We start from the raw sequence: 27,335 nt of genomic DNA, 5'->3' as shown, positions 1-27,335 counted from the left end.
ATTGAACCTGGGGTGTTTATCCCCTAAACCAAATCCTCAGCCCCTTTTCATTTTTTTTTCTATTGAGACAGGTTTTCACTAAGTTGCTTGGGTCTCGCTACGTTGCTGAGGCTGGCCTCAAACTTGCTATCCTCCTGCCTCAGTTTCCTAAGTCAGTGGGATTCCAGGCCTGTGCCACCACACTCAGCCTTTGGTCCCTTTTAATAGCCATTCCCTATCAACCTCTATATCTGAGTTAGCATTCTCGTGACTACTTGATAAAACTCCTGGGATATAAGTTTGGTAGACCTCTGGCCTCCACCAACCCTAAAGCCAAGAATGCCATAACATCCGAATCCTGTAAGATTTTCCCACCTCGTTAAAGAGGACATCTGAATCTTATGAAAGATCAGGGTCCCTGCCTCTTTGTAGTCCCTTGATGATCCCACCTACTTTCTTTTGTGATTATAAGTTGAGTAACTTCTTCTGCAGAAGAACCATATCCTTCTGGCTAGGTTGAATCTGTGTCCCCGAGTTGAATCGGTGTTCCTGGTCCAAGGTCACTCCTATATGACTCAGAATAAATTCTTTTCTTATTTCCTTAAAGCAGAGTTATTTTCTGTTAACACTCATTAGAAGGTTAAAATCTTGGGTTGGGGATGTAGCTTAGTGGTAGAGCCCTTGAGAGGTCCCTATATTTGATCCCCATATTGCAAAAAAAGGAGGCCCTGAGTGAAAGGGCTTCATTGGATTCATAGCTATATTCCCTGCATTATAATGGTGGCTGGCACATAACAGATGCTTAATAAGTATTTACTAAGTGTTCAGTATTGGGGTTTTCTTCTACAGGACACCTTAGAAACTCTTAAAATAACAATGAAAAACCATCCTGCCAAACACTACTTAAAAATCTGTTCCAATGTGGTAATGCTAGATTTGGCTATGAAATCTTTCCCAGCTTGGCCTACAATTTCTTTTTCTTTTTTTTTTTAAAGAAAGAGTGAGAGAGAGGGAGAGAAAGAGAGAATTTTAATATTTATTTTTTAGTATTTGGTGGACACAACATCTTTGTTGGTATGTGGTGCTGAGGATCGAACCCAGGCCGCACGCATGCCAGGCGAGCGCGCTACCACTTGAGTCACATACCCAGCCCTTGGCCTACAATTTCAACAACTTACATGGAAAGGAAAGAGAGAAAGCAAAAAAGAAACAGCAACTGATAGAAAGGGTATGGAGAACCATAGAGCCAGAGGCAAGAGAATATTCTTCCTAATTTCTGTTAAGAGGCTGATTTCTCGGAATCTTGATATTTTTTTTTCCTTTTTTGTATTAGTGCCAGGCTAATTTCTTTTCTCCCTGAACCTTCACGCTTTGTTCGTGGGAATAGCACTTTTGTACTTAGAAAGGAGATAATATCCATAGACTAAAAATATTGTGTCATGTGGCCATTTGCCAGGAATTGGGTAAGGCTTTCTGCAAAACCTGGCATTCTCTCCCCCTTTTTAAAGGCTTGTTTAATCAAAGTTGCTCCCTTGATATTCATTCTTGGAAAACAGAAATTAAATAGAATGTAAAGCCAACGCAGCCCCTCTCTGCCCATACTGGCTAAGAAAAGTCCTGAGTAATCAGATCAATTCAGTTAACAAATGCTTGTCAGACGGGCTCTCTGGTCTCCCCGCTGGGACTATTCCTTTCCCACCTCCCAGGTTCCTTTATTTGCAGTCCCTATGCAGCTATGGACTGCTCTCGGACACAAAAGCTTCTGTTGAGAAGACAGAGAGCCCGTCCTTCCTTCCCTATTCTCTCTTCAGCATGCCTTTGGTATAGGGAGAGAGGAAGGTGAGAGGGAGTGGGCGCAGTTTCCTGAAATGTCAGCTCCCCAGGGGGCAGGCCACCTCCAGGCTCCCTGACTACAGTTGGAGTCACAAGTCAGTGATTCAACCTGGGCCTGGTTTACAAGCCATCCGTTGCTTTGGGGGGCAGTAGTGCAAACAAATGAGAATTCAGCCTCCTGTCTTCCAGAGAACAGAGCTATCTATTTACAGGCCACCTTAGGCCAAGTTTCCAGTGGGAAGGAAGGACCTTCATTTTTCCCAAGTCCAGGGAGTACCAATGATGGCAAACTGTTGAGTGCATGGCCCCAAACACACCCCAGAGGGTCAACAGCACCTGGCTTAATCTTGCAGCTGGCCTGTGGCAAATTACAAACACGAAGCCACGATGCCGGTACATTTCTCAGTTTAAGCTGAATATTTTTTGTAAAATCCTCAATTGCTCTCTTTCTCTCCTCCTATTCTATCCCCATCCCTGCTCAGAGGTGGCAGGTGGGGGAGGAGAGAGGGAAGGAAGCCTTGGAAGAAGAAAAACAACCATTAAAAAACTCCCCGCTGCCAGCCCTTGGCCGGGCTCCTGCCTGCGTTGTGATGTTCTAAGGGTGAGCTTGGTGGGTTGTAAAGATGTACTTGTTTTTAAGGAATGTTTTTAAGAGACCCCGTGGCCAGAGGAAAATGCTTTTAATATGTGATCCTTTACTGACAAATCTGCAGGCCCTCCCTCACCCCTCACATTCTGTCACTCCTTTGCCTTAGGCTGCTGGGTCCTGTGCTACCTGCAGGCTCCCCTGATGTTAAGGACAGTGAATGCATCTGAGAGGGTCCCTCTCAAAGTAGGTGCAACCCAAAGTGGCTATGTTTTTGGAGTGAGAATTGTCTAATACCACTGCTTTTTTCCTTTTATGAGCATTTGACAAGAACCTGGTGTAGAATGTCTTTTGCTAAGACTCCTGGTTGTGACTCGAGACTTTGCAGGCAGACGCCTGGGAGCTGAATGAGTGTGGTGTGTGGGTGTGTGTGGTGGGGGTGCTGCCACTCAAGAAAGAAAGGGGTGGGACACCCATGGCAGAACTGCCAGAACAGGAGAAAACGGGGTGAGTAGGAGTGGGGTCAGGAGACCTCGGTTCTCACTGCAGTTACCTGGCCCCGGCAAAAGCCCCAGGTTCCTTCCTTATCCAGATATATGGAGGCTGTTCCACGGACTAAAACAGTCCTATCCCGCCAGGAGGCTTGACCGGGTTGTCACTTCTCAGAGCCTGGAGCAAGATGGAAGTGGGGAATAACTTCCTCTGTGGCCCTCCCAGTAGCCCAGCTAATAGCAAGGTTATTGCTCTTTTAATTTAATCCTTTGTCTGCCTTGGTGAAGACAAAGCACACTTCATTTTATGCAAAAGTCCTGCCTTAATGGAAGGGCCAGGAGAAAGCCCCTTAATGGAGGGACTGCAGCACTAGATCACTTTGCCTCCAGCTGCGAAACCGATTAACGTCCTCAGAGTCTCCAAGGAGGCTCTGCGCAGTCACGCAGGCAGTCACGGGGCCATTTCCAAGGGGAGGGGTGTGTGTGTGTGTGTGTGTGTGTGTGTGAGTTCAGTGGGAGGGGGCCGGCCTCAAGGAGCCTCCTTCAGGAGGTGGAGAAGGAGTTGGGCTGGGCACCCCAAGAAGAAATGGCAGGAAATACGATTATTCACATGCAGCTCATCCTTCTCTATATTTTGCTGCATACCTCTGAGCCCTGTGCTACCTGCATTCCCATGACCCCACAGAGAGGGGGCAACAAATGACAGGTCTAAGCCTGTGTGTCCTGTACAAGCTACCAGCCTCACCAACATGTGACCACTGAGCATTTGAAATGTGGCCACTGTGAATGGAGATGAGCTGTTAAGTGCAAAATGCATAGCAGGCTGTAAGACGCTATGGAAAAAGAACGTAAAATATCTCATTAATCATTTTATATTGAGTTAAATAAACTATATTATAATTAATGTCACCCATTTTCTTGTACTTTTAATATACCTACTAGAACACTTAAAAGTCCCCATGCAGCCCTCATTTCTGGTTCACATCCTAGCTCAGGGGAACAGTGCTGGTCCCCGGTGAATAGCATACACGTTTTTCAAATTTCTTTTAAAGGGAGGGAGCAGATACCAGTAATTTTTGGACACATCTCTGTTTCCCACATTATCTATGACACAATTTTACTTCATTAAGCTGGATAAGGGTTGTTAAGATTGGTCATTTTAAAGGAGTTGGGGGCTTCAGGATGTATCCAAGAGCTGTTTTTAAAATTTATCCTTCATTCCTTATATGCTGCCACCAGCAAGGGGACCCGTGGAGGCCACCAGGCAAGATGACAGCCATGAACTAAGCCTTAGATGCTTCAGGCACATGCTTTGGTGTTTTATTAAAGCCTGTTCTTGCTTGCTCAGGTCAGTGGTCCGGGGTAGTATACATCAGAATCCCCAGGGGAAGTTTGCATTCTAAAGTTCTCCCGCAGGGTCCAGGAATCTGCATTTTAAAAAGCAGCCCAGATAGATTTGCATGCCCGAACACACTCTAAGAAATACTCATAAACCAGCTTTCCAGCCTTTCTGATCAGAGGAGACTGGGGAGGGGGGGGGTTGGCAACTATGCAAATTCCCAGAGTCAACCCAGACCCGCAAAATCCAAAACCCCAAAACAGGGACTCTGAAAATCTGGGAGACAGTGTCTTAAAGTAGAAGTTCTCAGTCCTTGTGAGGCAGGACTATAGGTTAAAGGATAAACTGGTGTCAGAAAAGCACTATGTGATTTATGATTATGATAGTAAAACGACTTCCCTCAACTGCATGCATTGCTCAAGATAAATAACAAGAAAACACAAAACTGATACAGGCAAATCTGACCACTACCCCTTGACTGGAAGTAACTCTTATTTCAGTGCATTTCTACATTAAAAGATAAGCCTGGGGTAGGGGTGGGGGACCTAAAACAATTTTAGACATATTTTTGACCATGTGCAAAATGGTGCAGGTGCAGAAGAGGTTGCAACGTCATTGTGAATACCACTTCACAACCGTATAAATGTTGTTCACCCTTTGACTTTCTTGCCACTCTAAGGAGGGATCACTTTGCTGCCTGACTTCTCTGCCTATGGGACAGTCATCTTGCTATACGCAATAAATCAATGCAATAAATAATTTTTTTCCCTAACCCATTTTTTTGTTAGCCGTATTTGATTTCTATCCTGCATGAGTTAGAGGGCCCACTGACCTGGTGACCCTGAGCGTCACCTGAGGCTTTATGTTCCAGAGGCCTCGGCCATACCCCAGGTCAATCACATCAGACTTTCAGGGGTGAAGAGGGAGACCCAGACATCTGTGTGTGTTTGAAGTTTCTTGACAGCAACAATTTATGGCCAAGGTTGAGAATCACAGGTTTGGTCAATAGCAAATTAACCCATCTCCTTTCAACTTTTACCGAGAGCAAACTATGTCATTTAGTACCCCCAAGTGCCCAGAATAAAATGTCTGAGTACAAAGGCCATAATGTGTTACTTCCTGAACTGTTATTACCTTGCTCTAGTCTCAGAAGTTTCCTTCCAGATCATCGCTGTTCCTGCAGGCTGGCTGTCAACTTTGTGTGCAGCTGTTAGTTCCAGCTCAGGTGCTAAACACTAGAGGCCCCTCTTCAGACAACCCCACCTCACCGAAGGAGCCACCTTGACACCACCAGCTCCACAGCTGCTCTCAGAAACCTTTTGCCAGCCACACACATGTTTTAAAACCACCATATCACCGCAGTTGCCTCCCACCTGTGCGGCTTCCCCTCATCTGGAAAGATAACAACCTACCTGTGGGGTGCTCCTACAGGGGACAGGACCTTATGCTGCCTGCATAATTTGGAGATATATTAAAATGGAGATTTAAAAATAAATATTTGCTTCACAACTGAGATTGCTTCTGTCTGCCTCCTCCCTGCCGTTCGACCTTATAAAAACTTCACGGTAGTTATACTGAATTAGAATCATTTGGTCTATGCATGTGTCAGGTCTCAGAACACGATACCCCCAAATACGGCATCTGGGCCACGAACACCCTGTATAAGCAGGAAAGTCACTGGGGCCTTCTCTCTGCTTGCCTCTGAAGCAAGGTCATAAAGGAGTTCTCTGGCCTACCTGAAGTAGGTTATAAGACCCTTATTCCAGAGGGATCCTGCATTATCCCCAGAGGCCAAGAAGAATCTGAACAAACAGCGCTACTAAGGTCTCCCTAATTTATGATCATTAGATCATACCCCCTCACCCTGACCCTTTCTTACTTCCTTCTTTCTTCTTCCTACATGGAATTCAGAGGTAAAGATTGGAGATGCAACAGTCATGTTGTAATCAGGAGGTGAGAAAATTAGGACTAAGCCAACAAACTGCTCTGGGTGGAAGAGCAGTAGCATCAGGCTCCTGATGGCAGCAGTTGTACCAGCCTTGGGTGGCCTGCCTGCCGCTAGGCTTATAGTCACAGGATTGAAAGCAAAAAAAAAAAAAAAAAAGAAAAAGAAAAAAAAAGCTCTATTTTCCATTATGGTTAAGTTTTCTCTTATTTGTTGACAAACATATTCCTACTTGACATAACTAGCATGTCATTGTCATAGTATGTCATGAAAGCACCTACTATCACTTTTAGCACAGAGTAGAGATCCCATTCAGTGTTTGCACATTCATTCACTTATCCATGCAAATGTTGACAAGAATGAGTCTTGAATAAGTGAGTGAATTAATGGATGAGCCTTTTTTGTTGTTGTTTGGACAGAAGCATCTTCTAATAAAAACAGATTATCCCCTAACTTTAAGTTATGTCTTATAATCTTTTCACAGCTTTGTTTCAGATCCTGTGGACTACATTATATGGGTCCTGGAGTTTGTTCCCAACAGACTTTTTTTTTTTTTTTGGTATTAGAAATTGAACTTAGGGGTGCTTAACCCCAGAGCCCCTTCCCACACCCCCCTTCTTAAAAAAAAATATTTTATTTAAAAACAGGGTCTCGCTAAGTTGCTTAGGGCCTTCCTAAGTGGCCGAGGCTGGCTTTGAACTTTCGATCCTCCTGCCTCAGCCTCCCTGGCCTCTGGGATTACAGACGTGTGCCTCCATGCCTGGCTGGTGTGTATTCCCAAGGCTCACTTCCATCCTGTGAGCAAAATTGGTGCAGCAAATCATGCAGAGAACAGTGGAAGCAGCTTCCTGGTGTCACCAATTCCCTGAGAGCCATCCATTTCAAGGATGCTCTTCTCTGCAAGGCCAGGTGGCAGGAGTATGGCCTGTGCAGAGGTTGATCAGGTGGAATTAGCTCCTTTTTTTTTTTTTTTTCTCTCCGACTTGGGCTGCTGGGCTGCGGAGTACACACAGGGCATGTTAGTGGGCAGAGTTAAGAACTGAGGCACGGAACTGAAAAAAGAGAGGAGAGACTTCAGCCGTCTCAGACTGAACTATGAGGCAGCTCTCCAGGCCCAGTCTCCTGTCCCACACCCAAGAATTCCTGGTACTCTAAGAAAAAAGTGTTCTTTTTAATTTAGTTCCAAGCAGCTTGGCTTTATCTCTTAAAAACGGTTATGTTAATACCTGGCTTTGGGGGATACATTTTATGCTCACTTTTAAAACAGTATAGGTAGATTTTTAACAGCTTAGATTTTAAAAATATAGAGAGCAGTTTTGACGTGTCAGGCACTGCTAAGTGGCTTTGCATGCATTGTCTAATATACACCATCCTCCGTCTGTGGTAGGTGCTATTATTTTCCTTGGGTTAAACACAAAGAAACTGAAGCTCAGAGAGGTTAAGAACTTGTCCAAGATCACACAGAGCCCTGAATCCAGGCTGACGTAATTGTCTCCAGAGCCCCCTATCCATTCCAACCATCCCCATATTCTGTGATTTGGAAGCGGACAACATATTCCCCCGACGGCCACTGTCCTGACCCTCCCTGCCCTGCCAAGGCTCAGGACGTCAGGCTCCTGGCCAAAACCCATGGGCACAAGAGCCTCTTAGTTTGACAAGGAGACTTACACTGAGGGGAATGTTTCGTCCGGTGTCTTCTGGATCGAAGGCCTCGACCTGATAAATAAATCCAGGTGTTTGTCTTTCTGCTATGAAGAGGTCTAAACCTGTGCCAGTGTGCAAAGTGGAAGAAGAAACATTTTATTAGACAAAGCAAGTGGTGGAACCAGGTGTGTTGGCATCATGGGACAGAGGGCAGCAATAGCCCAGGCCACGAGGAAGACCACCGGCCAGCCAGCATGTGCCGAGCCATCTACGGGAACTGACAAAATGCTATGGTGTCAAGCCATCACCGATCTCCTCCATGCAGAGTGACGAGGTGCTGCTTGCTGAGCAGGGCTGGGAAGAACACAGGTAGGAGCCTTTAGCGTGGGACTGCTCCAGGTCCCCATCCACTGCAATGTGCATAGAGTTCCTCAGCTGTGCTAAGGGACCCCTAGACGTGCACTTGGCATCTCAGCAGAAGTGAGCTTCTCAACGAGGAGTCACCGGTGGGACTGAGAAGAGGTGAAGGGTGCAGAGGCTCAGGGAAAAGGCCAAGTACCTTATCTAGTTTCTCTCAGAGATTGTCTTGGCTAATGGACGCAGGGCCACATTGCCTGGCCCTGCCTGAAGGGCCCCATAACCCTGCTCTAAGAAGTGACTGATATTATTAAAAGCAACACTCTTTTGAGGTGCACCGTGCTGAGGACCTGACATAAATTTTATCTTCATAACGGCCCTGTGAAGAAGATATTGTAACTATTCTTTCCATGCTCTTGACACTTTACAAATGAGGCTCAGACAAGCGATGACGTCACCTCAGCCAATCAGTGGTAGCATCAAAATTCAAACCCAGAGGAGAGGGATAGGGGCAGAGCTTTCCTTCACTTTCATCACTGTTCATACTTTTGTTAAAAATAAAATAAAATAAACGGTGCTCCGTATGTCCCAAAGGCTGATCTAGATGCTGGAAAGACAAGAGTTCACAGACAGATCAAACCCTGCTTTCATGGAGCTTGCATTCCAGTGGGAAGATATGGATCATAAAATCTGGCGGAAAAAATCTGGTGTATGTTAGGGAGCAATGGTACGGAGCAAAGTCAGGGAAGGGAGTGCTCAGAGGTGCCTGGCAATTTCAAATAGAGCAGCTGTGGCAGGGTCCGGCTGGGGAGGGGGAGGAAGAGGAGGGAAGAGGCTGATGGGTGGTGTTGGGGTGTCAGGAGGCTTGCCAGTTTGGAGGGGCCTTGAGACTCTGGCTGTCAGTTTGAATGAGGTGAGAAGTTCTCACAGTGTTTTCAGATTTGCTTTAACTGATATTTTAACAGGAGCCCTCTGGCTGCTGTCTGGAGAATCCACTGGGGTGAGCACAGGGAGAGGGATGGGGTGGAAGCCAGGAGGCCAACTGGGGGACCCTGGCAATCATCCAGGTGAGACACAACTGTGACTTGGACCGTGTTGTCGGGGGGGGGTGCAGATGCTGGCTGGATGTGGATATATTTGGAAGTTGGGAAGATTTCCTGGTGGATTGGCTGTTGGATGTGAAAGCCAGGGAGACGGTGACTGAAGATATTGGCCCAAGCAACCAGAAGGACAGAGTGGCTATTAACTAAGCTGGAAAAGACACAGGGGAAGCAGACTAGGGTGAGGCGGGGTGGAGTGGGAGTCAGGAACTTGGTTTAGGGGTACATGAAGTTGGGGAAGTCCATTAGACATCTGGGTGATGACAGGTAAGACAGGCAGACATTTCAGTGAGAAGTTCGGCCAAGAACCTTAACTCAAATTAGAGATTTGGGGGTGTTGGAGTTCAGGTGGTGATCAAAGCCAGGAGCCTGGCGAGATCAGGTAGGAGGTTCCCCTGTTCCAACATAAGTGGAGACTCTTATGTTGTCCCCACTCTGTGGCAGACCCTGAACACTCAGTGCCCTCTAGGAGAAGAGTCCACGGGAAGAAGGGACAAGTCAGTCTCCGACTGCAGCACAGTGACCAGCCTGTGATGGGCCCGGCCTAAGGTCCTCTAGAATTACCCTCTTGAGGTCCCTGAGCCTCAGTTTCCTCCATAGGACAGGGAAGGGGCCAAGAGAAACCATGGCTGTGGAGGGCTTGGTAAACGGCTGGATACTGTGACTGGGCGTGCTGAGCTGGAGGACATTTCATCTATTCCCTGCTCGTTAAGCAGCTGCCTCTTCCAAGGAAACAGCTGCTTGTTTATTTATTTTTTTTCTGTTTTTCTCTGTCCTCCAGGGTCCTCCCTGATGCCACCGTCTGGGCTGCATTGCACACTCTGGTATATCTTACCTTCTGCCAACCTTCCTAGAAACCGAGGAGGCTCATTCACATCTGTTACCTGAACAGTCAGGATCTGCAGGTCTGTGACACCCACGTCATCCTTAACATAAATCTGCAAGTCATATATGTTTGGTCCTGTTTCAAAATCTAGCTGTTCCTCTCCAGTGGTGACAACCTAAAACAAAATGAAAAATTCTTAGGGAAAGAAGGTCTGTTTTCTCACACGCACATTTGCAAAGGGTCCTTACTAGCAAGGAAGCAACCAGCATCCTGAAGACTATTTTTCACTTGCTGCCAGAGGAAATGGTTGTTTTGTCTTAGTGCTCTCAATGTAAGTCCCATGACACTCCACACAGAAGGCTCCTGTGCGTGCAGCTGCTTTTCACAGGAAAGAAGAATATCCAGGAGACATCCTGGTGCAATTCACCAGAGATGGAAAGCCTGAGAATTAAACACCTACCACACTTTGGGAGCAGGCTTCTAGAAAAGTCCTATAGGTACCCTGAATACAGTCGAATTGTCTCTCATCTTTAAGAAAGGATGCTGCCCTTCCCTGGGGTTGCCGCCCAGCTGCGGCTCAACTTGTCGCTCCACTCTAATTGTCCTAAGGCCACAAGCCAGAAAGAGCAAGAGGAGAAGGATACATCTGCACACACAAGGAATATTTCCTTAATCAACAGACTGTTCCCTCTTCTTGCGACTTCCCCCACATCCTTCCATGGTCAGGAAGTTTTCTCCTCTGTACTGTTAGTATTTTGGAGGGGGGATAGCAACATCAAGAGCCAGGACAAGAGACTCATACTTACTTGAAGTGTGATTGCCACTATAATGATATTTAGAGGTGGGTCCTGTAACAGATTAGAGCACGAGGGTCCACCTCTTAGATGGATTGATGCCCTCGTTGCCACGGCTTTCTGGGCTTCCTGTCCCACCCTCCTGCTCTCTTGAGTGCTCTCTCACTACGCGGGTGCTTTGGCCACGTCATGTCCCAGGAAGAAGGCCCTCACCAGATGCCAGCATCTTTTTTTTTTTTTTTTTTTTTTTTTGGTGGTGGTGCTAGGGATTGAACCTAGGGCCTGGTGCATGCAAGGCAAGCACTCTACCAGCTGAGCTATATCCTCAGCCCAGATGCCAGCATCTTGACATTGCCTTCCCAGCCACCATAACTATAAGAAATAAATTTCTTCTCTTATAAATCATCCAGCCTATGCTATTCTGTTATAGCAGCAGAAATCAGATGAAGACAGATAACAAGGACTAAATTTCTTATATATCCACAACGGGTCCTAACAGAACTTTTGGCTACCAATGTGACTGGGGCCAGGTGGTAAGCTATTCAGCATCCTGCAGTGGGAGAGCACCTGGCTGCAATTCCATTCCCACCACCAAATTTCTGTGTGACCTTGGGGGAGTTTCTTTCCCTTCCCCTGATTTTGCTTCCAAGTGATGATAATTAGGGAAATATCCCTTGCCCTAGTTAAAGAGTATTATATACTTAGTATTATAACAAAGAGCCAAGCCAGGGTCCTATGGAAGATTGGGAGACGATTCGTCATGAGCTGTGTGTGCTCAGAGAAGGCTGCGTGGAGGAGGTGGTGGGTATTGTGTTTGCGAGATCTGGCCTGGTTAATAGTGGAGAAGACAATCACAGATGTGAATGAGTCCCCCAATGGAGGAAGAATACACAAAGAGTTGAGAGAGAAGAGAGGTTGTGTCCGTGTTGTGCAGGGTCAATCTGGTAGCCACTTAAATGGAGGTGACGTGGTCTCTCTGTTTTACATATAGAAGGTCAGGAGCATGACACAGGGGTCACAATCACAGACTCTAGAGCCAGACTGACTGATTTTAGAGCTCAGCCTTCCCGTTACTTAACCTTTCTATGCCTCAGTTTCCCTATTTATAAAATGGGGGTTAAAATAACATTATATAGGGTGAAGACGAATGAGCTAATCCATGAGAAGTCTGTAGAACATTGCCTGGCTCAGAACTAATATCTTGCTAATGCTGACTTTTATCAACATGAGGCCATCAAAAATGTACATTCGGGCTGGGGCTGTAGCTTAGTGGTAGAGTGCCTGCCTTGCACATGTGAGGCACTGGGTTGGATCCTCAACAACACATAAAAAATAAATAAATAAAAATATTGTGTCCAACTACAATTTAAAAAGAAAGTTTTTTTTTAAATGTATGTTCCCCAGAGCAGGACCCTCTGTTAAGATGGTCAACCTGCTTTCCTGATTGATACCCTAGCTTCCTGCATCCCAAGCTGGGATGGATCTCTTCCCTAAATATTACCTATTGCCACCTTCTCTTTGAGAATCAACTCTAACAATCTAGAGCAAGCAAGTTAACCACTCAAAAAAGGGCTCAAGAACTTTATATCTTGGAACCAAAATAATTGTCTTGCTATCCAGACAAAGGAAAAAATTATTTTTGTTCTTGTTAGCATCTTGTCAAGCTATTTTGTGGAGCATTTTATTTATGCTAACAATTGTGAAAGGTAAACCCCCCATCCCGCTCCATTTTACATTCAAAGACACTAAGACAGGGGAAGGGACTCTCCTAAGTTCACATCTGACAGTGGTGAACCCTTGATTTGGTTGCAAGCAAGCCACTACAGAGTATGTTAAATCTGAAGACATCCTGGACAAGGCTGAGCAAATGTTCAAGGCCAAGGGGATTTAGCTCAGTAGTACAATGCTTGCCTAGCGTGCATCACAAAATAAATAAGCAAATTTTTAAAATTCAGGACTAGCCAGGAGCAGTGGCACACACCTGTAATCCCAGAGGCTCAGGAGGCTGAGGCAGGAGGATCAGGATTTCAAAGCCAACCTCAGTAACATGGAGGAGTTAAGCAACTCAGTGAGACCCTGTCTCTAAATAAAATTCAAAATAAGGCTGGAGATGTGGCTCAGTGGTCCTGTGCCCCTGAGTTCAATCCCTGGTAACACCCCTCACATATAAAAAAAAAAAATAGATGGGGAAAGAGATGAACAGATGAAAGTGTGGCAGGTGCAGGACCCTGGAGAGCTCCTGTCTTCCCAGCTACTGGCTTCTCAGCGCTATCCTTCAGGGTCCTGCTGCAGGAGAAAATCCCTCCACCCAGGATCAGCCGCTTGTGGCTGACTAAGGCTGACACCTCTCTTGCTGGGCGATAGTGAGCCAGCACAGCATGGGGGCCATGAACAAGGATTCCTGGAGTCAGCCATACCTCAGTTTTCCCACCTTTAACTTGCAAATAAAACAGTAAAGGACTCCATAGCATTATTGTAAACAGTAAATGAATGAAACCATAAAACATTCTGGAAATTCCTGGCATATGGTAAATGTTCTGTCAATGTGAGTTGCTGATGGCGTCATCATTAATCACCTCACATCCCCCCCCCCACCTGAGAAGTCCTGGCAGCCGTGTCTCAAAGCAGGGAAACCTGGCCTCTGGCACAACTCAGAGCTGACCCTCAGAAGACATGACTGAGTCTCAAGGCCAGCAGTGACCAGACTTCTGGCCAACAGCCTCCAGAGTGTGGAGAGAACCCAAGCAGGAGCCAGGTTCCTTCACGGAGACGGCATCACCGTGCCTGGAAGGGGGCAGGAGTGACTCGCGGGCTCACTGACGATGCTGAGTGGTTTCCAGGAAGAAGCCCGTCCTCATACCAAAGCAGAGGTCTGGCCAGCTGCAGGGCATGGTGCCCAGATAGCACAGGGATAATGCCACAAATGCCTGAGCCTAAGTTCGCTGAAGGGCTAAGACATTGCCATTTCAAGAGTTTGGGGATAGGAGGGAATTCTTCCTTGATTGGTTGCCCTGCTTAAATCACACGAAATGTGGAAAGAGCATACCTACCCCAGGAGGAAGGATTTGGGAGCTCACCAAAATGGCCATCAATATGCACAACAAAAGAGGAGACCGAGCCTGGGGTTGGGAAAGAAGACCTGAGCACCTGAGCTAAGTTGTTGTTGTTGTTCTTCTTCTTCTTGTTTTTTTTTTTTTTTTGGTACTGGGGATTGAACCCAGGGGCACTTAACCACTGAGCCACAACCCCAGCCCTTTTGAATATTTTATTTAGAGACAGGGTCTCACTGAGTTACTTAGGACCTCACTAATTTGCTGAGGCTGCCTTTGAACTCGCAATCCTCCTGCCTCAGCCCCCTGAGCTGCTGGGATTATAGGTGTAAACTACTGTGCCCAGCTCTGAGCTAAGTTCTTACCCCATCTTTTATGGCCGTGTCTTGAAAAAAAATCATTTAAACTCGCTGTTTCTGCATTACATCTAAAATAAGAATTACAACTTTGAAATACTGTTATGAATTGTAAAAATCAGGAGATCAAGAATGTGAATATTCTTGGGAAGCTTTATGCAAATGTGAAGGAAGAGAAATATCACTAAAGACAGCAGACCACAGGGCTGAGAATGAGAACTCTCAAGGGGCAACAACTCAAATGTCTGTCAGTTGAAGAATGGATAAACAACATGTGGCATATACTTATAAAATGGAATATTATTCAGCCATAAAAGAGGGAAGTACTGATACATGCTACAGTATGGGTGGCCCTCGAAACTTTATGCTAAGCAAAAGAAGCCAGTCACAAAAGACCACATGCATTCTGTTCATATGAAATGTCCAGAACAAGCAAATCTGTAAAGACAAAAAGTAGATTAGTGGTTGCCAGCGACGGGGAACAGGAGAATACAGAGTGACTGCTAATGAGGATATAGTTTTATGTTGGGATAATGACAATTTTCTAAAATTAGAGTGTGGTGACGGTCGGACAACTCTGTAAGTATACAAAAGACCACTGAATTGTACAATTTAAATAAGTGGATAATATGCTGTGTGGATTGTATCTCAACAAAGCTGTTTTAAAAAATAATGAGAGCTCTGAAGCCTGACGGCCTGGTTTCCGATCTCAGCTCAGCTGCCCACTAGCTGTGCCACCCAGGGAAAATGACTTAAACTCTCCAGGCTTCATTTCCTCATCTGCAAAAGAGACTAATACTACAGATACAGTCACTAGATTGTTCAGGGGATCACAAGGGCAAGCACCTCTAACACACTCTCAGGAGTGTTCGCATGTGTGACGTGCTCTGTAAGTGTAAACAGTCGGCAAGACTGACGGGAACAGAAGGCAGCAGCTGTTGAAGACAAGCTATGAAGGGAGTAGGTAGGCAGGTAGTCACAGGACTGGCATCTGGGCCTGACAATGCAGGGAGGATGCTGAAGTGAAGACTGACCATAAGCATGCTCCTTACATACCAGAGAGCCCCATCCTGGGGTGACCAGAGTACCAGAAGCCTGGGTGCTGACCTCAAGTCATAGGTTCTGCAGACCTGCTCTAGAGAAGATCTGCAAACTTCTGGAAAGCTCTACTAGTGACTGATGATGAGCTGCCTTAAGAACACCCCGTAGGTGCCTCACAGAAGCAGCCCAGCCTAGACCAGGCAGGCCAGAGCCCACTGGGTCCCACAAAGACCCCAAGGACCAATGGCAAGGCTGAGGAGAGAACTGCAGGAGGTTCCTAGGCCAGTTGAGGAAGGGGATCAGGGTGGGGAGTATCAAAGCATGGGTAAATCCAGACACCTAGACCCTAAAGACATCCTGAGAAGACCTCAGAGCGTAAAGCACGCAACCAGCAAGTTGGTCCTCCCTGTGGGGAAGTGACAACTTTGAGAAAGACTCAAATGACAAACTGAAAAACAGCAACAGGGCTGAGGTTGTAGCTCAGTGGCAGAGCACTTGTCTAACATGAGCAAGGCCCTGGATTCAATCTCCAGCACTGAAGGAAAAAAAAAAAAAAAGAGCAAGAAAGCAGTAACAGTGGCACAGCTCTTGACTATTATGTCTCAGTTACCCAGGAGGAAACAGTTGCACGTTAGAGGTGGACATTGAGACTTATATTTTATTAAAAGGCCTATGCCTTGCATATTAAATAAACCTACTTTTAGATTTCCTTCTAAAAAACTCACAGAAATCACGGAAAAGCAAAATCAGTTGACCCAAATTCATCAGAGCCTGGTTTTTAAAGAGATTACTACCCAAACTATCAAACCCAAAGGACTTAGTGTAGTACACCTGACACCTGATGTCATGTGGATTGTTGGCAGTAAGAAACAACCCTTCGAAGGTTGTGGTGGTGCACACCTGTAATCCCAGTGACTCAGGCGGCTGAGGCAGGAGGATCATGAGTTCAAGCCAGCTCCAGCAACCTAGTGAGGGCCTGAGCAACTCAGCAAGGCCCTGTCTCTAAATAAAATAGAAAAGGGCTGGGGATATGGCTCAGTGGTTAAGAACCCTTTGGTTCAATCCCCAGTGACACACACAGACACACACAGACACACAGACACACACACACACACACACACACCAGAAAGAAACAAACCTTCCTTTCCTAACAAATTTCCCAATGCTCATGGGGACTGCAATCAATGGAGAAAGAAGGTCCAAAGGCTACAGAGGATCAGGTACAGGGGGCGCTGGCTAGGATGCCCCAGACAGGACAACTGGATCTTATAGAGGGGAGTTTAAACAAGGGAATGAGGGAAAAGGAGCACTGATCTGGTCTGCCAGCCCTCCTGTCTCAGGACCACCCGTCTGCAGATGAGTCCCCTGGGGGTGGGGCTGGTGAAAGGCAGCTTACCTGGAAGTCAGTGCCCGACAGCCAGTTCACCCTGAAGGCTTCAGTGAGGGGATTGGAGTTGATTATCAGGGGAAATCCTGGGATCACAGGTGACAATGATACTGACAAATTCACAGAAAACTTGTGCACCAAAGTCTCAGGTGGAGAATTCTCTGCCACGTTGCTTGTGGCAGGTAAGTGGATCAGATGTAAGGTCCCTCCTCCTGTGGATTTAAAAAAGACACAAAACGACATGAGCACAGAGCTTTTTGCTGGGAACAGGGGGCTTATCAACCTGGTCTGTGGCTTTAGTTCACGGCAGTGATGAGACCTGGTCACTCCCCAATGCTGCTGCCAAGTGCTAGAAAAGGAGATGTGAGACCCTCTGGGAACTGAGGAACAACCCCAGCAAACAGCCACAGAATCTGCTCTGTCCTTCAGTCAATGAAGCTGCTGCCTTTTCTCTTGTCTCCCTACTTTTCTTCTTCTTCCTCCTCACGCCCGTTTTTAAGAAGAGCTAAGAAAAGAAAAATGTGATCACTAAGGAGAGAGGACCTCCCCCAGCCCCTGCCACCTTGAAGGCCCTAGTGTGGTCAGGACACCCTCTCTCTCTCTCTCTCTCTCTCTCTCTCTCTCTCTCTCTCTCTCTCGCAGTTTGTAATTTTGTTTTCCGTCTTCGCAGCAGTGTTCAATTCATGAGGTCATCTGAGAATCGAGTGTGTATGACTAGACAATTCCAACCTCCGAGGTGACCTCTCCACATCCACCAGCCATCTCAACGGCAATTTTTTGTCATTGTTAGTGCCATGTTGATGGACATCATGTAGGGAGTCCATCAGCACTTCTTGGGTGATTGATTAACTCCCTTTCACAGAGGAGAAAATGAGACTCAAGCGAGGGAACGTGGATTGCCTCAGGCTGTGTCACACACAAGTCCCTTTGTAATTTAAGAGAAAGGGTATTTCTTCCAAGAAAGACACTCGGGATACTCTGCAAGACTTGACCAGCACAGAGAGAGACAGTGGAGACCTCGTTCTCTCAGGCTTGCCCAGTTCCGGTGACTGTCCTGGACAGAGAAGTCCCCCCCCACACAAAGATTCCTGTCCACCTAGAACCTCAGAATGTACCCTGTTTGGAAATAGAGTTTTCACCCATGTAATTAGTAAAGTTAAGAGGATTAGTGTGGGCTCTAACCCCAAGACTGGTGTCCTTATGTGGAAGCAGGACATGGAGACACAGGAAGGCCATGAAATCACAGAGGCAGAGGTTGGAAAGACACAGATACGAGCCAAGGAATAAAAAGCAATCACCAGAAGCAAGGTGGAGGTGGGCACAGAACAGATTTTTTCCTCAAAGCTTCTAGAAGGAATTAACCCTGCCAATACTTTGATTTTGGATTTCTGGTCTCCTGAGACCAGAAATAGGTTTTAAGCCACCCAATTTGAGGTGATTGGTCACAGCAGCCCTAGGAAATAAATCCAATGACCATTTCCCCAATGTTCTAAATAAGTGTATAAGGAAAAATCCTTTACTTCATTTACTTCTCAAAAACACTCCTCTTGGGCAGGCACTGTGGCGCACGCCTGTAATCCCAGCAGCTCAGGAGGCTGAGGCAGGAGGGTCACAAGTTCAAAGCCAGCCTTAGCAACAGTGAGGCACTAAGCAACTCAGTGAGACCCTGTCTCTAAATAAAATACAAAATAGGGCTGGGGATGTGGCTTAGTGGTTGAGTGCCCCTGAGTTTAATCCCCAGTACCACTATCCCCCGGAAAAACCCACCCCTCTCAGATGGGTATTAATATTACCAATTTACAGATGAGGAAGCTTTGTGGAAAGACACATAGCAAATAACAAATAACAAAGCCAAGACTTACGCTGAGGTCCTACTTCCCAGGCAGCTTCCCCTTCTTGACCACCATGTGCCACTGGGATCCAAACCCCCAGAATGGTAGGAGACACAAGGGTAAGGAGGGACAGTAGAAGGATCTGTCCTACTGAAAGTTGTGAAGATTCTAGAGACAGTCAAGTCCTGGGGAAAGGTTTGGCTTTATCAGGGGATGCTTTTATTTCAGCAACGGAGGGATGCAGAGGAATAAATGGAAGTGTGAGAAAAATTGAAGTAGAAACACATCATGAATACAAACTTTTAGTTTAGAGATTAAAATGCATATTTTTTATTTTTGCTCACAGAATTATGGCGCTTTATACCCAGGGACGGTGTAAGGATTCACACATGCAAATGCCCGAGGTTTCGGGTGATGTGGTTATGAGTAGCTTTTTACATCTATTTACCTTGACTCTGATATAGTAGGAGTTTTGCAATAAAAACCAGGAGCTAAAGAGTATGGTTGGAATATTTACAGATGAAATGCTTCCATGAAGAGTTTTTCAAAATGAGCATGGTTGGGCAAAGATTTTAGGCCTAACATGCTCGCATTCTTTTTTCCACAAGCAAAACTCACCAGGGAACCCCCCCCCCCCAAGCTGTTCACAACAGTTTCCTCACTGCTTAGCAAGACAAAGGCAACCACAGCAGAATCAGAGATTGGCACTTCATTTTCTAGGGCCACATCTTCTTGCCCGTACTCCTTTCCACCCTTCTTCGCGCCTCAGTGACTTGTGCCCCTCCATTGAGGAGCAAAGACATAACTTGCTACTTTTTAAATTATTTTTTTATGAATAGCCTGCCCCACCCAAATGAACAGACTGAAGCAATTAACCACCTGTATTTACCAAACCTCACCTCACCAGGCACAGTGCCAGGGGCTTTCCTACCTATGGCGTCCACTCCCAACATACCTGAAGTCATCACACACTCAGTAAGTGACTGTGGTGGGCTTGGCTTCCTGCCTCTGGATCTTGTAGATAACTGACAGTCCATACCCATCACAGAGTCTGTTGCTCTGTATCTGCAACACAGCCATGTACCTGGGACACACACTAGTTATTCTGTCACTTGGGAACACTGCAGCAACATGGCTCCGGGGCTTGATAAGAAATTGGACCTTCCACCTGGATGCTAAATCTGGATGATGTGATCTATAAGAGGCTGGTTTTTTGTTGTTGTTGTTGTTTGTTTGTTTTGTTTTGTTTTGTTTCTTTGTTAGAATAACATAAAGAATTGGGCTGGGAAATGAGATTGCTGAGGTTCATGTATGAGCAGCTTGCTAGGCTCCAGTTGGATTTTTCCACAGCCTGAATAGACAGATTCTCATGGCCACCACACTTGATGCATTCCCTTTGAGAAGCTGAGGGAAACCGGAGAAGCTGTCATTCCCATATATTGTCTGCTGACAGTTCTGGTTTGCTCTGCTGGGAGAGCATCCGTTGGTTTTGTTGCATCGATCATGACTTTGGCATTACTGTGTCTGGGAGACTAATGTCATGAAAGAACACCAGCATTCCAACCCAAGGCATCCAACTCAAGGACAGCTGTATTCTGCCTCCTTGTATGTATGTGTATATATATATATGGGGCTTTTCATAGTCTTCCTGGAATGGTCATCTTTTATAGTGAGGGAGATATTTTGGAAGGAGAAGTGGATAGATTCCTTGACCTCAAGCAATTTGTATTGGAGATGGTTTGCTCCACATGTGGCTAGAGCCAGGCTGTTCTTGGATATGCCCATTCTGTGGACATTCTTGCTGGTAATGTTCTATTTGGCTGGTGACCTCTCTTCCCAGGGTACAGGGTTGTGCATCTGAATCCAAAAACTTTAAGGCAGACATTCTGTGGATACTGATAAGAAAAGTAGACCCACTGCAATCTAAATACCCAGTTTTTCCAGCTTCTTTGCTTTAAAAAAAAAAGTATTAGTAATAGCAATAGCAATAATTTAAAAAGTGACTTGTGCTATAAATAGAGCAATTAGTAAGATACAGTGTTCAAAATGGTCAACCCATTCATTACACAGATAAATTTGAGCTGTGTACCCAAAGCACCCCACTGAGCAGTAGCAGAGGGCAGGTTAGAGGTCAAGGGCCAGGTCTTTGGAAGACACTGCACTTTTCTTCCGGAAGGCTTTCTTTTACGGTCTGAATACTGAAGAGCAGGAATGAGGGTTTAATGGAATTTGACTTACACATAAATCTTAATTAATGCTCAAATTATAATTGCTTGAAAGTTACACTTTGAAAAAGGAAAGGCCTGCAGGAGATCTAGTATCGGTCCCTGAGCCCACTGCAGCTTCTCTCTTGTGCTTGAGATCTGGCTGCTTGACGTGATCACTTGTTTCCCCTGAATCACCGACTTTCCAGAAACAGCTCCTGGGGCCTCCTCCCAGGAGTCTGTGTTGAGGCGAGGCCTCCTCAGCCTCAGTTACAGGGGAGGATGTGACTGCCCTGGGCCCCCAACCCCATAGGTGGTGACATAGATTCAGGATGTGGGGTGAGGCCACCTTCTCCTTCTAGGGACGTGGCTGCTGTAACTTGTAGCTCTGCTTTCAGTACACAGAGAGAGTAGTGCGTTTCTGAGGTGCCACTCTCTAGTAGCTAATCAAAATAGTAGTGAAAGAAATCAGAGTTGTGAAAAGAGCAAGGGATTTGAAATTAGCCTGTGCTTCTGGCTTTGACTTTGCTGCTACTTGATTGTGTGATGGTGGGATGGGCCCTGCCTGAGTTTCCCTGGGGCTCCCTCTTCAACTGTCTTTCAGGGCTGTGGTGCTACAACAGGGGCTTTTAAACAGGTTCTACTGCCGGTGAACTTGCATAGAACCCAAGTGATAACGTTTGCAAATCTACAGTTTTATTATAGGGAAAAAATATACAACATAGCAAGAACATTATATGAACATTATACGTAATCACCTCTGAACAATGCCTCATAGCAAGAGATCCAGAGAGGCCAGGAGCAAGCTCCTGTTGTCCCTCTTTCTTTAAGGAACACGCAGGATCCACTTTGTCAGATCAGGAATCACAGATGTAAGCACAAATGCTATCTTAGTCTGTTTGTGTTGCAGTAACAGAAGAGCGCAGACTGGGTAATTTATAAGCAATGGAAGTTTATTTGGCTCACAGTTCTGGAGGCTGGAAAGTCTGAATCGAGGGGCCTTCCTGCTTTTCTCATAACATGGCAGAAGCCACCATTCTGTGAGAGAAGTCCAGCCCACTCTCATAGCATCAAACCCACTGCCACCATAATGGCATTTAGCTTCCACAATAATGACCTGATCATCTCTTAAAGATTTCATCTCTCATTGCTATTCACTGTGGGAACTGCTTCTAAGACCTGAACTTTGGGAGACATATTCAAAACATAGCAAGTACCTTGGAAATACAGTACCCAAAATGGAGCCTCTGCTGGAATTTTTTCTCTTTTGCTGTAGGCACATTCTTGCTATATAACCAGCCTCAACAGCACAGCCTTGTGAGGTCCTAGATAAGACCAGGTGCAAATCATCAATCTCACTGTTATCATAAACAATGCTTACAAGCTGGTACAAACCATGCAGAAACTCCTAGGACCCATGGTTACAAAACCACATTACTAAGCAGCATTGCTTCACACCTTGATCAGGGTCAAAATGATGCAGGAACTTTAGCAAAACAACTCAGGCTCATACCAGGCCGGCTAGAACTCACGGTTACAGCCCAGATACCATAAATGAAAATCCTATATTCAGTAAACTATGAATGATTACAGAATGTTTGTTTTGGTATGTGCAACTTTTTTTCTATTGCTCTCATTTCCGCCATGTGTACTTTCTGAATGGGATGCTTGTCTTTCCTTTTGGAAGAGCTGATCCATGCAGAAAAGATTGATAGACCAGAGCCCTTAATTGGACACAGAGGAAAAGAAGAGAACTCTCGCAATGATTCTGGACATGGCACTATATTATAATTGGCAAGAGAAAAATTTGCTTGCCTTGGAGCATCACTCAGGTTCTGATCTGAGAAGGGTTGGTTTCTTTCAAACCTTTACCAGCTCCACAAAGGTGAAAAGCAGATGGGTTCCAGGGACTTGAGCCCTCACTCGAGTGTTTGAGAAAGACTTTCTGGAAATAGACTGCGTCTTCCTGTCTTTTTCAATGAAGAGAGCACTAAGAAGCAGTTATACCTAGTTTCTCTAGGGGCATAAGACATTGAATCTTGGACTTTTTCTGACTTGTTGACATTGCCTAGCAAAGTACCAAGCCCAGAAGATGGGCTCAGGGACTTCCTGGAGAGACTGGACATAGCTTTGCAGCTATGGACAAAAGTCAGGCAGATGGCTTGGTACCTTTGCATGTTCATGGAGATCTCCATCACCAAGGAACCCTTCATTCCGTAAAAACCCTGGAATGTTCTATTTCCATGAGAGCCATACAAAAGCTAGTCCTCTGGAGACTTTCTCAAAATGCAGACAGGTTCTGTGTGCAGTAGGTTCAAATACACCAAGGCTTCTTTAATAGGACCTTCATCTTCTGAGAATTACAGGTGATTCTTCAGTGCTGAGGCAGCTTGAGAAGGCTATTTTGTCTCAACCCCTTTCCCATGAATACAGTGAGAGTTTCATCTAGTTTATTTGTTTATTTTTTTGGCAGTATGGGGAGAGGTGCTTTCTTTGTAAGTTGTTGTTGGAATGGGACATGATCCCTTCCCAAAGAGAAACTTTCATTTCCCTCATTCTAACAGGAGATGAAAAGGACAGAAGCTAATTTAAATGCCAAACTGAAGGGGCTGGGGTTGTGGCTCAGCAGTAGAGTGCTTGCCTCACAGGTGTGGGGAACCCACTATGCACAGAAGATGTGGACATTTTGAGAAAGCCTCCATGGGTTTGATCCTCAGCACCACATAAAAATGGATAAACAAAATTAAGGTATTGTGTCCATCTACAACTAAAAAAAAAATTTAAATACCAATATGAAGCAGGCAGAAAAATAAATCTAAAACTCTGCATTTGGTGAGGGGGTAATCAGTTAATGGGGAAAAAAATAAATCAACCCACACTAGATTCAGAAGGCATGGTGGTTGATGAAATGATAAACATATATTGGGTCTCCTCTGTGTGGCGCTCGGGACCTACAAGGTAATAGGAAACATTAAACCTGATATGGCAGGGAAGGCAGTGTGGTTGAAGAGCCGGGACAGGCGCATATCAGATGCATTACAGAATGACAGCTCCTGCTAACTTTGCTGAGTGTCACTGAGTGTGTGGGGCACTGTGCCAAGCAGTTGGCACACAGCAGTCATGCAGGCAAGAGGAGCTCCGGGGTGCAGTGGGAAGAGGGCTCTTCCCAAGCTGAAGCAGCTCCACAGGGAGGTGGGACTTGAACTGGTCCTTGGAAGAAGCACAGGGCCCAAGGAAAGGGAAGAGAAGCCTGTGAGGATGTTATTTGAGACTGTACGGTGATGCCTACTTCCTGCATGCTGAAGGCAGGTGCTGATGTGTCTGCCCTTGCCCCCAGAATCCCCTGTCACCCCAGTGTTCAAGCACTAGAAATGCCATGATCAGAATGCGCCATATCACCAGGTGGGGTGGTGCACGTCTATAATCCCAGTGGCTCAGGAGGCTGAGGCAGGAAGAGCTCAAAGCCAGCCTCAGCAAAAGGAAGGCACTAAGCAACTCAGTGAGACCCAGTCTCTAAATAAAATACAAAATAGGGCTGGGGATGTGGCTCAGTGGTTGAGTGCCCCTGAGGTCAATCCCCAGTAGCCTCCCCCCACAAAAAAAAATGTGCAATATCAGGAGCGTCATGATCAGGTACTTGGACTCACAAAAGTTGAGAGATGGAGAGTTTGCATTCTGATAGCCCTTCCAAACTAGGATTTGAACTGTGGAAGTAAAAGCATGCTAAAATCCATGGTCTTTGGGGACCCACTATGTGCAAAAGATGTGGACATTTTGAGAAAGCCTCCAGGGAATTATCTTTTTGTGATATATATATATATATATATATATATATATATATAAAATATTTGTTGCATACCTTTGTGATCTGCTCCTCTCACACATCTGATAATAAAAATCCAAATGGTAGTGTTCAAGTAGGAGGCACTGGGTTCTTCCTAACCTTACTCTTCTTCCCCCTCCAGTGACAATAAATGTCATCTCTTAACTCAAATGATTATGGCCTAAAAGCCCATATTTCTTGGGAAACTGCAAATGTTTTCTTCAAGCAAGAGGCTGGGCTACTCAAGGACTGCTTCTTTGCACAGTTCCTCCTGCTCCCTGCAGGGTCTGAAAGCCCAAGTTGAAGGAAGCCTCCACTTTAGGAAACCCAGGCATTTATTTGGTTAGCAGATCAAAGAGGAAAATCAAATGGTCATTTCCATAGATCATTAAAAAAGCATTTGACTTAAAAATCCATTTTTATTTAGAAAAACTCCCAATAAAACAAGAACAAAGGCTAACCCCTTAGTATGTCAAACATTTCGCTCTGAAAGCTAGCATCATGTTTAGTGTGGAACAGGACAGAAATGCACACTCTTATTATTTAACAATGGTCTGCAGGCATAGGCCTGGCAATTAGATAAGAGGGAGAAATCGAGGGTATAAAAATAGGAGAGGAAGAGTAGAAATGTTCATTCTTTTCAAACCTGGAAAATGCATGTGAATCAACTAAGAAGAGCATAAATGGTGAGATAATGCACTAATAGATTTCCTATATCATACAATAATAAGTTAAAAGACAAGGGAAGAAAAGATTCCATCTTCACATGTAAAAATAGAAAAAGGAAAGCACTAGAAATAGCCATGATCAGAATGTGCCATATCTATATGAAGGAAACCTTAAAATACTCCTGAGGAAAACAAAGGAAGACTTGAACAAGTATCTAGAACACTGCTCCTCAGTCAGGAAGACTCAGCCGCACAAACAATAATCATGAACATTTACTAAGCATTTACTATGTTCCAGACACTCCCCTAAGTATTTGACGACACAACTCATCCAAGATGTAAATGATCCCTAAATTAATCTGCAAATTAACATGATTGAATTCCATACATTATGCATAAACGACCTACTCAAAAATAAAAGAATTTAAAAATCTCAAGTTCAATAATCCAAACTGACAACATCAAAAAAGATCATCCAGGGGCTGGGGATGTGGCTCAAGCGGTAGCGCGCTCGCCTGGCATGCGTGCGGCCCGGGTTCGATCCTCAGCACCACATACCAACAAAGATGTTGTGTCCGCCGAGAACTAAAAAATAAATGTTAAAAATTCTCTCTCTCTCTCACTCTCTCTCTCCTCTCTCACTCTCTCTTAAAAAAAAAAAAAAAAGATCATCCAGTTCTTAAAGCTCTTGATTAAGAAAGAGGGGGATATAAGAAGGATTAGGCTGAATTTTTGATTCTTTCTATCAGAAGGTGTTTTCTTTGCTCCATACAAAGACAGTAGCCTCTCGGGACCTCAGTTTCCCCAGACTTGCCAACCTCAGGTTGTCCCCCAAGGCTCCAGAGAGGAGCCATAAACTGCATAAAGCCTGACTTGACATGGGCACAGAGCTCTGCTATGAAAGTTCCAGCACGAGCCAGTCAGAGCATGGGGGAGAGTGAAGTCTGTACGAACAGACTAGAGGGTGGTCCTGGGAGCACCTCTCTCTTGCACCCCTGCGCCAGGCCCCAGGCCTCCTGAAGCTGCTGCATCTGATTCATCATTGCAGATAAGCCCACCATGGAAGACATTATCACACCATGGTATCCTGCGAACCAAGTAGGCCCTGCAAGGTTCCAAAGCCAAAGGGAGCTCCCACCTGAGGTGGCACTCAGGAGGACCAGGAGGATGACAGCTTCCCGCATGCTTGATGACGGCTCCGCCTGTGTGCGCCTCCAGCACAGATCCAGGACTGACTCCAGACTCACACCCAAGGTCTGTCTCAGACTCGGCTCACCTTCCCCTCCTGCCTTTGTTGCCATGCAGGGAATCAAACAGAGGCTTTGGTGGTAACTTAGGGAGACTCTAAACAGCACAGGACTGTTTGTTCTTTGATCATCTGCTGCTCTGATGGCATGATACCCACGGGGCCCAGCAACCAGGCCTCAGCAGCCTCCAGCCAGTCCATCCTAAAAGTCCTCAGGCACCCTGTGGCTCTGCAGAGAGCCAGCGTGCTCCTGATTGTCTCAGAGAGCTGGCTTCTCTTCAAGGCAGACGCCTGTTGGTAGAGCTGCCCTGGACTCCAGCCATCACCCCGCCCCTCCAGACCCTAAAGAAGAATGCGGATGAAGATTGCTAGGGTCCTGAGGCTTCAGCCCCCTCGGGAATGGTGGGGTCTGTCCCTCAGGGGTCGTTTTGTCCCTTTACCATGTTTTTATGCACCAAGCAGCCCTGCTCCGGGGCACAAGGAGTGACAATGGAGTGGACTTAGTTTGGGTTCCAGCCTCCACTTAGAAGAGGGGCAACGCAGAGCAGAGGAAGGATGGTGGAGGGCAGCAAGAATAGTCGTGGACTGTGGAAGGAACCGTCTCTCTGTTTCTTTCATGGTCCAGCTGCCCCCTGGGAGGGGGGATCCAGCAGATCAAGGCTGGCATCAGGAGTGGAGTGGGGGTGTTGAGACAGAACCTCTCTGTTCCCGACAGGTGCTCTCAAGAGCCTCACACACGCCCCACTGGCAACCAGCACAGAACACCTGCCAGTCAGCCCTTGTGAGCAAGAGGAGCCGCCACAGTAACAGAGAGACAAGAGCCAGGGCCAGCTG

At 45.9% G+C, this 27,335-nt stretch overlaps 1 protein-coding gene across 1 annotated transcript in view; it reads right to left on the bottom strand.

Moving 5' to 3' along the window:
* Positions 1 to 26,481, bottom strand: part of Cdhr3 (cadherin related family member 3) — a 65,172-nt gene extending 38,691 nt beyond the window's left edge. Inside the window, 4 exon segments of the mRNA XM_040290876.2 lie at positions 7,842 to 7,939; positions 10,110 to 10,275; positions 16,738 to 16,940; positions 26,394 to 26,481. Coding sequence (XP_040146810.2) covers positions 7,842 to 7,939; positions 10,110 to 10,275; positions 16,738 to 16,940; positions 26,394 to 26,439 — 513 coding nt within the window. The 5' untranslated portion in view covers positions 26,440 to 26,481.
* Between the last annotated feature and the right edge of the window lie 854 nt (positions 26,482 to 27,335).

The sequence above is a fragment of the Ictidomys tridecemlineatus genome, chromosome 2 (genome assembly GCF_052094955.1).
Source record: "Ictidomys tridecemlineatus isolate mIctTri1 chromosome 2, mIctTri1.hap1, whole genome shotgun sequence".
In the NCBI taxonomy this organism is placed as follows: Eukaryota; Metazoa; Chordata; class Mammalia; order Rodentia; family Sciuridae; genus Ictidomys; species Ictidomys tridecemlineatus.
This window is presented reverse-complemented; position numbering and strand designations above follow the sequence as displayed.